The 14,560-nt window shown below is 41.5% G+C and overlaps 1 protein-coding gene across 1 annotated transcript in view; it reads left to right on the top strand.

Moving 5' to 3' along the window:
• The window catches only part of RRAS2 (RAS related 2), a 32,904-nt gene extending 19,456 nt beyond the window's left edge, over positions 1–13,448 (top strand). Inside the window, exons 2-6 of the mRNA XM_082216082.1 lie at positions 6,332–6,419; positions 6,846–6,948; positions 7,416–7,524; positions 10,261–10,379; positions 12,195–13,448. Of these exons, the coding sequence (XP_082072208.1) occupies positions 6,332–6,419; positions 6,846–6,948; positions 7,416–7,524; positions 10,261–10,379; positions 12,195–12,282 (507 nt within the window). The 3' untranslated portion in view covers positions 12,283–13,448. The remainder of the gene's footprint in view (positions 1–6,331; positions 6,420–6,845; positions 6,949–7,415; positions 7,525–10,260; positions 10,380–12,194) is intronic.
• Positions 13,449–14,560: the final 1,112 nt, after the last annotated feature.

Raw genomic sequence — 14,560 nt, 5'->3', positions numbered from 1 at the left:
TTTTTAACATGGACTTTGATCTGAGTAGGAGAGTTATGTTAATGCAACCACCCATTGTGTTGAAACTGAGGCATCTCCCTAAAGGTCTTAATTATCCCAAGTAGGCAGAATGTTTAAAACCTCATCATTTGTGTGGTTGGTGTAGGATCATTTCTAGTTACAATGGCCTGAGGATGTGGATAGGATATTTGCAATGCTGTGCCTGTTCAGTCATCCCACCCTGGTTAGCCTTAATAAGCTAGGATGGACAGGGCTCTAAAGTGGTTGGGCGCATCAGCTAGAAGGCCTCAGGTAGATACTGAAACTATAATTCTGGAAATAACTCATTGTAGGTATTTGACATTGCTGCCGCCACGAGGGCTGCTCCCTGCTGCAAGGTTCATTTATATCTCCAGTGATATCTCCTTTTTGGTCTGACGTTGCTGTCCCTATGAATCTTGTACTTGCAAAATCATTGATATTTGCAGGTGTTAGTGTCCTTTAAAATTATATCCCTGCAGGATGGGGACAAATGGCAGGACAACAATGGATTTTATGAGCCTATATGGTTGCTAAGTGATTTATACTTTGAGCTTAGAAGGGTAAGTGCTCACCATCAATGGTCTAAATACCATAATGCCCTTGCTACAACTGAGCATATTTTGTTTGAATGCATACATAGACATTTGGATGGCATAGATCAATCTGTATGTGCAAATTAGGTTGAATGCATTGGTGTTGATTGTCGTGTGAATGTGAGATGAGTTTGTGTTTGTTTTTCGTTTTGTGCATGGTTGTGTGTGTGTGTCTCTCTTGTGTTCTCTTTTTTAAAACATAAATTTTCAATGGGCCTCTCTTAACAACACTTAACACCTATTACAAGGATTCTTTGGGAGAAGCTATGATTCTTTGGGACGCGGGTGGCGCTGTGGGCTAAAGCCTCAACGCCTAGGGCTTGCCGATCGAAAGGTCGGCGGTTCGAATCCCCGCGGCGGGGTGCGCCCCCGCTGTTCGGTCCCAGCGCCTGCCCACCTAGCAGTTCGAAAGCACCCCCGGGTGCAAGTAGATAAATAGGTACCGCTTACCAGCGGGAAGGTAAACGGCGTTCCGTGTGCGGCTCTGGCTCGCCAGAGCAGCGATGTCACGCTGGCCACGTGACCCGGAAGTGTCCCCGGACAGCGCTGGCCCCCAGCCAATAAATGTGAGATGGGCGCACAAACCCCACAGTCTGTCAAGACTGGCCCGTTCGGGCAGGGGTACCTTTACCTTTACCTTTACTATGATTGTTTAAACGGGAATGATACTACTTTAAATGTGTAGTGTATATGGGGCCCTAGAGTCACACCTTCTATTGCAGAGAGGTCATTGGTGCCCCCATGTTTTCACTGCTAATCGGCAGAAGATAGCTAGTTTTCCTTATTTAGTCTGTTGCTTTGTCTTGGGGATTTGCATAAGTAATGAACATGTGTTAACTATTCAATAATTGGATGCTATAACTCAGTAAGGTGTATAGTGTGATTGTGCAAACCTGAAGTCAGTGAGGGTTAAAGATTCTTCTTGAAAAGACAGAAGTAAAATCAGTTAAGGAGTTGGAGTTACGTTTGGCCAGGGCTGCATTTCCCCTTAAAAATCAAGTTTTCCGTGTATGACTCCTTTGGAATTGAGTGCGCACCCCCGGGTGCAAGTAGATAAATAGGTACCGCTTACCAGCGGGAAGGTAAACGGCGTTCCGTGTGCGGCTCTGGCTCGCCAGAGCAGCGATGTCACGCTGGCCACGTGACCCGGAAGTGTCCCCGGACAGCGCTGGCCCCCGGCCAATAAATGTGAGATGGGCGCACAAACCCCACAGTCTGTCAAGACTGGCCCGTTCGGGCAGGGGTACCTTTACCTTTACCTTTATGGGATGTCAAAGTGGCAGCAGTGGTCAGGGTCTCTCTTCAGTTGATTATGTCAGCTGCTTCCCTTTCTGGAGAAAACAGACCTGGCCATGGTTATTCATACTCTATACTCTACTTACACCCAAATTATATTGTGTACTGTGCCCTAGTTGAGGCTGCCTTTGAAAAGTGTTTGGAAGCTTCAGTTGACTCAGAATATGGCAATGAGATTGTTTTTCTGACGGAAGGCAGACAGTAGTTCTGATCATACCACCCCAATGCTGTTCCAACTGCATTGATTGACAACATGGTACTGGGTCCAGTTCATTGTGGTGGTCATGATGGGGTATTGCTTTGTTCCACATCCACTCTACATGTTTCAGGGGAAGCCCTGTTGATTTGGCTTCTTGTAATCAGAAATGTGGTTGGCAGGAGCATGTGAAAACAACACAGTACCCAGTCTCAGAGAGCCAATGTGATGTAGTGGTTAGGAGCGGTAGACTCGTAATCTGGTGAACCGGGTTCGCGTCTCCGCTCATCCACATGCAGCTGCTGGGTGACCTTGGGCTAGTCACACTTCTCTGAAGTGTCTCAGCCCCACTCACCTCACAGAGTGTTTGTTGTGGGGGAGGAAGGGAAAGGAGATTGTTAGCCTCTTTGAGACTTCTTAGGGTAGTGATGAAGCGGGATATCACATCCAAACTACTACTACTTCTTCTTCTTCTTCTTCTTCTTCTTCTTCTTCTTCTTCTTCCCTCCCCAAAGAGGTCTGTTTGTCTACCTTACTGCTCTCGTCAACAAGTGTCTAAAGTTAAATTCTAAGAGAGCTTTTGTTCAGAAAGCCATTTCACACTCGGAGGGAATACAGAAAGTTAAAAAAAAGAGAAGAAGCTGAGAGAGTGGTGATGGCTGCTTTTTGCCAGTTCATACCTGGTTACAAGATTGCAACCTATATTTTGGGGTTTTGCTCTGTTTTTATAAAGCATCTAAAATTGCTAGGTGCTTTACAAAAGCAAACATAGCATGGGCCCTGCTTGTATGCTTATACCATAACAGCTAGCTATTTATTTAATGTATTTATATCCCACCTCTTCAAGGAGACTTGAATCCTGACTTTGGAGAAAGTTAAAATAAAAGATATCGGGGAGGTAAGGGTTGAGAAGCCAATGAGATGTCTTATAGAGATTCTAAAATGGATGTCACTGGGCATTCCAAAGTAGCTGTGTGGGGTGGGGTGGAAACATAGGTAAGAGATCAACAGCGAGTTGGGTTAGAATATTGGTACCTTGAAAGTTGTAGAGTTCAGGGAGGAGTGTATAGGAAGAAAAGAGCAGATAGATATACAGGAGAAAACTGTGGAGACATTTCAAGCAAGTACAATAACTTTTAAAAGTCAGGGGATTCAGTGAAGAAACTGGTGCAAAGGAATAATATGAGCCGAAAATAGCAAGCTGCAGGATTGAAGTCGGAGTGGAAAGGCTAAGAGAGAAAGAAAACCAACAAGAAGAATGTTCCATTCAGTGCAGGAAACAGAAGAATGAATTAAAATGTTAATAAAGTCCAAATATCCAAGTCCTTTAAAGATTCTGAACTTGGTGAACAAACATCAGTATTATCAAGAACAACTGAAAGTGATGGTAAGGGGTAGGAGGAAAAAGTTCTCAGTTTTGGTAGAGTCAAGCTTTAAGAAAACTGACTAGTTTAGCTATCATTTTGTCAGCATGTTGTTGAGGCTGAACTTCAGTGATGCTGCTTGGAAGGTCTGCTACAGAATGGTACACCTCCAGCTTCTCCAGTACTTTATAGTACCTCCAGTGTTTCTGTTTTGTCCACTGGCCATAAAAGCGTACAAAAGCTTCAAAGGCCCCAAATGCCTGAGTGTATGTTCTGCTAACGACTGCTGAGGGAAAGCCTGTGTAGCTGTTTTATACCTGAGTCAGGCTGCTCTATTTGAAGGCCTGTCCACAACTTGCAGCGTCTTGCTGAAACTCTGTAGAAGTTACCTTCCTGGGCTCACCTATGAGCAAAGAAGCCAGGCCCTTAATGGTTGTCAAAATGGTTGCCTTCATGTTACATGAATTGGAAGAAGAGTGGGAGGTAGGGAACGACTGACAGACAGCCACACCAGGAAAGTCCCTGTGTAATAACTTGAGCTTTGAACTAAATTCTGTGAATAATCCTAACATCTGTTCTGACAGGTTTAGTCAAACAATTTTGATTAAATGACTCATTCACAGCTTGTGGAGTCATGAATATGAAGCTATAGAAAGACTTCATAGTTACAGCCCTTTTGGTCAGAGGGGGACTGTTGCATTCTCATCTTTGTCATGATTGCATTGGCCGTTCCCCACCTCCCACCCACTGTCTGCGAGCTCTTGCCAGGTCTGTTTGTTGCTTCTCTATCATCTCGATGAAATGCCTTTTTCCTCCCTTCATTTACTTGACATTGTCAAGTCGTGTTCCCTCCTGGGGTGGGAGTGCTTCCATATATGATCATCCTTAGAAGCATTTGTATGATGGCTTCCTTGCGGGGTGGCTGTTGAATTACTTGTTTCCTTGGTATGTGTAGCAATCTTAAAGCACAGGATTCAAAGCAAGCTTTTTACTCCCTAACTTGCATTCTGAGTTTAATTTGGAACAACTCGACTTCCTTCAGAGGGGAACCGTAAGCTATACTGCCCTTTCTTGACTGTAGTTTTGGCCTTAGACACTTTCACATCTGAAGCACAGACTACGCAGTACTGGGGCTCATTTCTAGGACACATATTTCCTGACTGTAAGGAGGTTTCTTCTCTCGAGAGCCATAAGTTCCAAGAAGCTGGATGATGGGCTCTGACTGCACCTTACTTTCACATAGATGAGCAGGCATTGCACCCAGTATTCATATCATCTGTCTAAATGTGTACACGGGATGATCTGTATGCATGTATAAGTGTTCATATGGGGGGTGGTTATTGGATTGTTCTTTTTATTTTGATTATGTATTTTGTGGTTTTGTTTTTTTTATTTTGTGAAATGCCCTGAGACCTCTGGGTATAGGGCAGTTTATAAATTCTATTACTATTACTATATTTATTATTTATTTCTTTTTGATGTGACATTAACAACAGTTTTTGCCATGTTAAAAAAAATGTACTGAACTTAATATAATAAAAATACTAATTTATTATTTATATCCCGCCCATCTGGCTGAGTTTCCCCAGCCACTCTGGGCGGCTCCCAATCAAGTGTTAAAAACAATACAGCATTAAATATTAAAAACGTCCCTAAACTTAAATATACAAATATTCAAACATTTTCTTTCATTGCATAATTGCTTAAATATGCAAATATTTATAATATCAGAAAGTAATAATAATCTCTCATATATATATATATATATAGAGAGAGAGAGGATTAATATACTAGGGTCTGTGCCCCTGATTGCATTGTTTATCACTCTGCATAAACTCACCCCTCACAGCTTACACTCAGCAGTGGTGGTTGGCGAGATGGTATGTGTGTGGCTCTGTTGCTTTCCTGGCTTCTTGGGTTCTATCTTTTTAATGCTTGTGGGTGACTGCAAGCTATGTTGTCTTAAAGCACCTGACAAATGAATGCGAATCCAATGCAGGAGTGATTGCTTCCCATCATTTTGTTCTCATCAGCAGATAGGCCGCCAAATTTTCAAGTACTTAAAACTTTGCTACTGCCAAGAAGAATGTATTGGTCTTACCTAGAGAACACCAAAAGGTTGTCAAGCTGGAATTTGTACAAAGTGATCCTAGTCACACTGCTGTATCAAAACTTCAGAACTCAAGAGCATCCTGGAACTCGGAGCCTGAGCAGTCAAGGAACCTAATCATGGCAGTGTGTCCGTGTCCATATCTTCCTTTCTTGCTCTCCAGTCCCCTGGGCCTGCTAAAAGTCATTGTTCACCTACAATTCCAAGTCAAATACTGGATATGCAGGACCTTGGTTGTGAAAAGTGAAGAGACAGGTGGTGGTAGCGCTTGGAACCAAGCTCAGCATCTTTATGTAACCCACATAGTTGCACTGCACTGTTAGGGAAGCAAGACTGCTGCCTATAGGAACCCACGTGGCTGGTTATAATTCAGCCATTCCTGGGTAGCAGTGATACAAACATTCTGGAATGTAACCCTCTGAAATTTTTTGGTTATCTAAATCGGATTTCTCCACAAATTATTCCAGATTAATTTTGCATTGTCAGTTACATCTATATAGCTAGACTATAGTAGTATCACCATTCTTAGTGTAATCCTGGAGCCATTTTTTTCTCACAACCTTGCTGCTCACCCTGGGGGTCGGTATACGGTCACATTGTTTATGGCTATATCAGTCCCCAGGAAACTACTTGCAAGGTGTCAGCGAAGGTTGCATTCATTCTCTATGCAGATGGAAACTATACTTGAGAAAGATCATTTGCGGGTTCTCCGGACTTAAAAGTAACTCTCTTTTTTCTTTTCTCTCTGCAGTCCTACTTCGTTACAGATTATGATCCAACAATTGAAGATTCTTACACAAAACAATGTGTGATAGATGAGAGGGCAGCAAGATTGGATAGTAAGTTGTTGTTGATGATGATGATTGACCCTCTACATAATTTGCACTGGCTTATAGAATGTATGTTTGCTCTCTTGTTGATACAGGTACTAAAACTGATTTTCCTTAACTTTGTATAGAGACTGTAATAACTTTGTGATCTAGCCATTTACTAGACCAAGCCTTTCTCCCTTTCTTTTGTGGTACAGTTTTCTACTCTTAATATAGAAGCTAGAGGCTAAAGCAGATGTGGGTATCTGTATATTAAATTGATTCTTGCTGGCTTGCCAACACTAGGCAGGGGTGTAGGGTTAATTTATAAGGTTAAACAGGGCAGGCATGGGATGGGAACAACATCTGCCCCTTCCTGAGCTCTGCTGCTTTAAGGCACATCCCCCCACCCACCTCGCTAGCCTGTAAAATTAACTAGCTTCTTGATTTGCCTAGTCCTAGATACAGCAGGCCAAGAGGAGTTTGGAGCTATGCGGGAACAGTACATGCGGACAGGAGAAGGCTTTCTGCTTGTTTTCTCAGTCACAGATAGAGGAAGGTAAGGCAAAAAACAAAATTGCTCCAAAACGTGCATCAATACCTGTATTGTGTAGTGGCAGAGCTAGAATAACACTGACATGGGGTTGTGGCTTGCAACATCCTGAATTAACTGTAGGGTCAGAATCCAGAGTTCTGCCTGCTCAAGAGAATTGCAGACTTGTGTTATTTGAAAAACAGTCCCCCTGCCACATGATAAATCACTTTTTTAGCGAGTGGGGGGTGGAACTCAAGAGTTTTTCAAAATCATGTTGGCATTTTAAAGGAAGGTAACACAATTCTAGTGGTTGAATACATGGTCTTGGGATACCTGCTGGGCTGGTGGGTCTGTATGTGTTATCTTCAGTTTGCATCTCATCTCTGCAGCAAATACTTGTTAGATGGCCTTAGGCAATCCTTAACTGTGAAGCTGTGGATTCTTAGCATGCTACTGCTGTTTATTTATTATTATTATTATTATTATTCCAGCTTTGAAGAAATCTATAAGTTTCAAAGGCAGATTCTTCGAGTAAAAGATCGTGATGAATTCCCTATGATTCTAGTTGGCAACAAAGCAGACCTGGACCATCAGAGACAGGTAACCTATTGGCAATAGTCAGAGTTTGAAAAAGGGACCTCCCTTTTTCGAGGGAACTTCCGTAACTCGGTGGCATAACTTTTGCATGCAAGTCCCCAAGTTCAATCCTTGGCATCTTTGCACTGGGGAAAAACTCCTGTTTCAAACCTTGGAGAGCCACTATTTAACAGGGCAGGTTGGAATTGTAGAACATTTTCTCTCTCTTGAGAGCCACATTCCTTCTGGGATAATTGGCCATGGAACCCAAGCCAGCAATAGTTGGTGGGATCAGAGCCAAACGTTGGCAGAGATGGAACCAAATGTGGTCAGGGCACCCCTTCTCTTTCTGCTATTCCCATTTCACCCCTCATTGACATCAGCATGAAATAAGATTAATGGCCACATAGGATGAGGTTGATACCATGTGGAATTGGGTTGAAGCCATATGCCTATCTCTAATCTAGACATTCCTGAGCTAGATAAAGTGGTCTGACATGGTATAAGGCAGTTTTCTTATACCAGTAATAGCAAGAAGATGATTGTGACAATAAATTCCACAGTCAGCTGGATTAGGCCACAGGATATGCTCTCATGAAATTGGTAGGCCAAACCATTATTGTGAATTATCCCTTTCCATATGACTGATCTGTAGTTTTTTTGGGAGGAGACACTCTGGTGATGAACAAATCCCTTTTGTCAATGACATTTAGCATCAAGCGGCTATAAAGGAGATCTGACAGTCCTTGTTTGGAGGAATGGGGTGCTAAGATAAGGGCATCTGTAGTGGATACATACATGTTCCCATAAAGAGGCTTGATACTTAGGAAGTGGCTTAGGAAACTCGTCTTCCTGATTATAATGTTGCACTTTCTACGTTAACTCAGCTTGTTCCCTGAGTAATTGCCATATGAATGATTCAGGTCAAAATCTATGAGGATGAGACAATGATCCATGACATCATTATCAAGGCATGAGTCTCTCTTCCATTATGTTTACAACACTTGCCATACCAACAATTACTCATCCCATGAGAGTGTGCCCAGGAGGACCATCTCTTAATAGCTAGTGTAACCTCTAGTAAAAGGGGGTTTTCCATTCTGAATGCAAGAAGTCAAGTTGTCACTTTTATGAACAAGTATGCACTCTTATTTCCCATCTGTTTGGATCTTGCAAACAATTCAAGCACTATTTACAACTTGAAAAGTACTTTGAGAGCTGGCACATTATCAAGACTATTCCAGAACCCTAAACAAATGTCCGTCTGCTGTGCTCAGCTCCGAGGTAGCTGAATCCTATGGCATATAACTTGCCATACAATGAATACACTGAACACAATGAGTGGCATTCACTTAACTTGTTTGGTCAATGCAAGGATTTCTGCTTGTGCAACATACCTCCTCCCCTTGCACTGACACACTGAGTTAGATTGGATACCACCAATGACATTATGTGGAAATTCATGCACATCAAGGCAAATTTATTTAGGGAAGCTGCAGTACTGGAATAGTAACTAATGTGGGTCAGGTGGAGTGGCTTGCCATACCTTCCTTTTTAATTTATGAATGGTTTTATGTGTTTTCTAATGGCAATAGCTTGTAAGCACACTTTCTGTTGTTTTAACCCCGCCTGGGACCTTATGAAAAAGTGTTGGTAAGAAATCTTTTAAGTAAATAGTGCACCCTCTTCCATACCTCCTTAAAGAGGGACATGTCTGTTACAAATGTCCCCAGCAGGAACGAGGGAGGTCACTTAATTATGTGCTGAGAGAAATGTCGCCTAATAAAGGCACTGCTTTCCTTGTAGGATCCAGTAACTGAAGGATCCAGTAGTTCAAATATTCCTAATAGTTTTAATATTCCAATTTTTTAGCATAGTGACTTGGGCTGCACAGGTAGAAGGTAGGTGTTATTGGAGGAAGTGGAGCAAGAACTCAATTTAGACCCAGTGTTAAAGTTTCAGTTCCACAGTGCATTGCCTACTACAGTGGTACCTCGGGTTAAGAACTTGATTTGTTCTGGAGGTCCGTTCTTAACCTGAAACTGTTCTTAACCTGAGGTGCCACTTTAGCTAATGGGGCCTCCCACCGCCACCACGCGATTTCTGTTCTCATCCTGAAGCAAAGTTCTTAACCTAAGGTACTATTTCTGGGTTAGCAGAGTCTGTATCCTGAAGTGTTTGTAACCTGAAGCATCTGTAACCCGAGGTACCACTGTACTCATGATGACCTATAAATTACCTCCAGCTTCAGAGGCAGTATGCTACTGAACACCACCTGCTGGGGGACCATAGCCCAGGAGAGAGCCATTATTTTCATGCCCTGCTAATATTGTTTTTCAAAGCAGCTAGCTGGCTGCTATGGAGAAGCAGGATGCTGGGCTAGATACCATATTTTTTGTTATCTTCTCAGTCACTTCAACATTCAGGCTACTGATCTGAGGCCAGTGTTTAGTTGCAACACTTTTGTGTATGAATTCTACATTCAAAGTTTATGTGGAGACAGTTTGATTCTAAGCCTTCTTAGGCTCTGTCTTCACATTTTTAAACACACAGAGCTTTGGGCTCTAAATTTTAAAAACACATTTGTATTCAAATAACATATTGACAAAGACCAGAGTTGAAGAAGCCTTTGCACTGGACTGCAGTGCCGGCAATATGCAAAAATTGCTGTAGGTGATGAGAGTATTCATCAGGTAAGTCAGTCCATTGGAAAGCACCAGTAGATTGCTGAATGTGTATCCTATCTCGGTTTGTTTTCAGGTAACGCAAGAGGAAGGTCAACAACTAGCAAGGCAGCTGAAGGTAACATATATGGAAGCATCAGCAAAAATACGACTGAATGTAGACCAAGCTTTTCATGAGCTTGTCAGAGTTATAAGGTAAGCCCATGTATTGTAAATATATTGAAATGCACTTTAATAAAAAGAAAGAAAGAAAGAAAGAAAGAAAGAAAGAAAGAAAGAAAGAAAGAAAAGAAACACAGCTTCCCTTTGATATTTCTGTATAGGGAAAGTGCCTGAATACTGTAACAAAATGTAAACTACTATGTTTTTGTAACACTAGAATTAATGTGAGGCACATAGGAACACATACTTTTTCTTTTTTCTTTTGGCAGATGTGTAGCAATTTCCCTTGCGTCTTGTTTAAATGTATCCACCTTGACACTGTTGTCACAGTATGACTGGGTCATTTAACAGTATCATGTAATGGGGAATGTTAATGTTGCCAAGAGTTCCAGCGTGAATTGTCCTATATAATATCTTTACCCCTGTGTTGTTATAGACAATGTATTGTGGAACTGCAACATTGACACTGGGCACTGACTCAGCTTGTTCTTGTACAGTACAGTGGTACCTTGGGTTAAGTACTTAATTCGTTCCGGAGGTCCATTCTTAACCTGAAACTGTTCTTAACCTGAAGCACCACTTTAGCTAATGGGGCCTCCTGCTGCCGTCGCGCCACTGGAGCACGATTTCTGTTCTCATCCTGAAGCAACGTTCTTAACCCGATGTATTATTTCTGGGTTAGCGGAGTCTGTAACCTGAAGCATATGTATCCTGAAGCGTATGCAACCTGAGGTATAACTGTACTACCCTTTTCCTTCAGGACAACACTGTGTTCAGTTATAGAATCATAGAATAGAATCATAGAATCATAGAGTTGGAAGAGACCACAAGGGCCATCGAGTCCAACCCCCTGCCAAGCAGGAAACACCATCAGAGCACTCCTGACATATGGTTGTCAAGCCTCTGCTTAAAGACCTCCAAAGAAGGAGACTCCACCACACTCCTTGGCAGCAAATTCCACTGTCGAACAGCTCTTACTGTCAGTTCACCTTCTAAAAATCTCCTCAATGAGGATATGTAGTTTTTCTGTTAGCCTGACATTGCCAGGAAAGCGTAAAGTGAGCACTTCTCTTGTTCATAGTCTATCAGGGTAGATGAAAAGCCTTTCGCTATCTCAAGCTTCCTGTCTTTAATAACAAAAAGACAAGTGTTATAAGCAGGAACACTTGCTGTTTAATGTAAGATATCTTGAAAAGCTACGCACATCAGACTCCTTTACTTTAACTTGAGCACATTTTTCATTCAGTAATACTCCTGTTGGGATGTGTTGTCTATGTTGCTATTTTGAGTTCTAGCAATCAACAGCATTATACGATCAAGCTGCACCCACACCAGTGTGTATTAGGATACTCCAGGGACTTCTATGCCATGGGACAGCTGTTGCTGTGCATCTGGCCTCTAGAAGGGGTGAAGCCTTCAACCTAGACTGTTTCTACAGTCCTTTCCAACCAAGCATTGGCAGAAGGCACCATGCTGTGGGAGAAGAGGCTAGGATGAGACATTTCAAGTATTGCCAACAGTGAATGCTCCACAAAACCTGATTGGATCTCCACAAAACACATCAGTCTGGGAGCTAAAAGGGTCTCTTTATTCCCTCGAATACCTCGGCGGCTTGCTGCATTGCTGCAGTAATATCACACATATTCCTAAAAGTTGAAATCTGCTTTCATCTTCAGACCTATGTATATTAAGAGAAATGGACAATAGTCTGTATTGACAATGCAGCTGTATTTTTTAGCAGAGGAATCTAGGGTCAGTTGAAAAGCAAAGTTAGTGTCCCTTTTATATATGGAAGTGCACTGGACTGGAGTGTATTGTTTCTATGCGCATTTTTTTCTTCATTCACAGGAAATTTCAAGAGCAAGAATGCCCTCCTTCCCCAGAGCCGACAAGGAAGGAAAAGGACAAGAAAGGATGTCATTGTGTCATCTTCTAAGAATCCTCTGAACCAAGCTGTCAACTGCCAGATTAATTCTACCTTTCTGCCTACCTTTCTATGTGTCTCGGTGTTTTGTCTAGCCTTATATGTGCATGTCGTATAAATGGTCACCAAAGTAGCCTTAGGCTAAAAGAACAAGGCTGACCCAGTCTAGAAGACATCTTAGTCATCTCAGGGCAGATGTCAAAACACTAAGGCTTCTTTTAATACTTCCCGGTTTCTTTCTCCTCTTGTGTCAAGAAGCTTGCACCTTGTGGAGTTTTATTCACAAAGGAAACAAAACAATATTAAACAAGGTATTGAAGTCAAGCTTAAGCATTGCTGGTATGGGTATTTTTTCCACTTGTGACATCTGTATTAATCACACTTGAGAGGGAATCCTCTGATCAAAATGTAGAGTATTTTTTAAAAAAGTGGATTTGAAGGTTTTACCCTTTAGTAGGTTAGACTTCAAAATTCAGCTTGCCTTACAGGAAGCCAATACACTGAATTTCATTGTCAGTAAAGATTTTTTGTGTGTTTCAGCTCTTGTTTATGCTGCAGCTTTTTCAGTGGTCAACAGTCTACTGTATTTATTTTATGGCTCCAGTAACAGCTACAGGATTTATTATTATTACAACTATGTGGCCAAATACCTGTGCTCACTCTGGACTTGGGCATTTGTTTCAGTTTTAGAAGATTTTACACCATGGTTTGGAATAAATTGTGTCTTCCTTTTGTATTTTCCAGGTAAGGGATTCAAGAAAACTAAACCTGTAGCTGTTTTTTTGTTTTTTGTTTTGATGTAAGATAAAAAAAGATGAATTTTCTCTTTTCATTGTCAGATGATTAAATGTTTTTTGCTATATACTTTTATACATTATTTTCTTATCAAACTAGTTAACAAGTATTTTTATATGTTTGTAAGCAAATATGCTTTCATGGCATAACGTGTAAATGTAAAGATGAGTATTTAATTCTCACAGTACACTTTTAACTGACAAAATTAATGCAAGATCTGCAGAACTGTGGTAGAACCTCTTTTCTGTTCCAGTTGTATACACCAGTGGCCGATTATGTGCCTGCCCAATGTATCAGTTAAACTGTCATGTTTTTCAAATTGCCTTCCATACCCTTTACAAATGACTGACCATTATGTGACTATTAAACTGTACAAACCTTTACATGATTGTTCAGTTGTGAATGCTGTTCAACATGAATGACGCAAAATGTAGCCAAATAATTCAGGCTTATTCTGTGACATTAAATACTGGGTTGTATTTGCAGTTTTTGTCACCTCACCAAAAGTATAAAGCAGGTTATTAAACATACCCTTGCATAAGTTCAGGTGCTAGAATTAAATAGGATATATAGTCAGGGCTTTTTTTCAGCAGGAGCTCAGTTCCAGCAGCTCTCAGGTGGGCACCATTGCCATTCTAAGAGAACAAGGAAGAAGTTCATGGTGAGCTCCGGCATCTCTTTTTCTAGAAAATAGCACTGGATATAGTCATTTATGGGAAGAGAAATTCCACTGTCTATTTCCATTTTCTTTTAAGCACTGGATCAAAGTTTGGAGGGGATACGAGACCAGTTTCTGAAACCGTAATATGGGCTTACACATTTTCAGGCTAAAATAACTCAAGAGCTGTCTGATTAAAAGATGACAACCCATCCTGGTGTAAAACAGTGCTCTGTTAAATTGTTGCAAGCAGATACTTCATGGCTGTTGAAATGTAACTTGAATGTAGAACACTTTTAAATTGCTCACAAACAGAGGTTGCATAAAGGGTTCTTTCCAGTTCAGTTGGAGCCTCTGCTGCTCTCGTAAATCTTGTGCAGAAAACCTGTAATCACACCACCAACTGTTTGGGAAAGAGAGTAAGGAACTAGATTTAGCCCCAGCCCCACTCACCTTTTTCTTGGGCGGAAAAAAGTATTTGGTACACATGCCCATGCCAATTACATTGGAATCTTCTGTTCAGTTTGTTTTAGGAGAAACCCCATTGTGAAACCAGTCATCTTTCTGTGGTGGTAGAATATGTAATAGTTGTATCAACCAGGGTGTTTCTTAACTTTCAACTTATGAGCAGTTTCAAGGCACAAGTTCTGATGAGGATTCAGCCCTCTTCATGTGCAGAGTTAATTATGTCCTTTGTTCCTCTCCCACCCTTCCAAAAGCACAGATCACCTTATCCAGAGCCAGATAAGTTGGGACCAACTTCACAAGCGCTCTTGGCTAATGAGCGTGTCACTATGTAAGTAAATCATGGGAGAATTGGCAAGGTAGTGCATGTAC

The sequence above is a fragment of the Podarcis vaucheri genome, assembly GCF_965113315.1.
Source record: "Podarcis vaucheri genome assembly, chromosome: 1".
Lineage (NCBI taxonomy): Eukaryota > Metazoa > Chordata > Lepidosauria > Squamata > Lacertidae > Podarcis > Podarcis vaucheri.
Note: the sequence above shows the minus strand (reverse complement) of the source record. Positions and strands in the feature narration are given on the sequence as shown.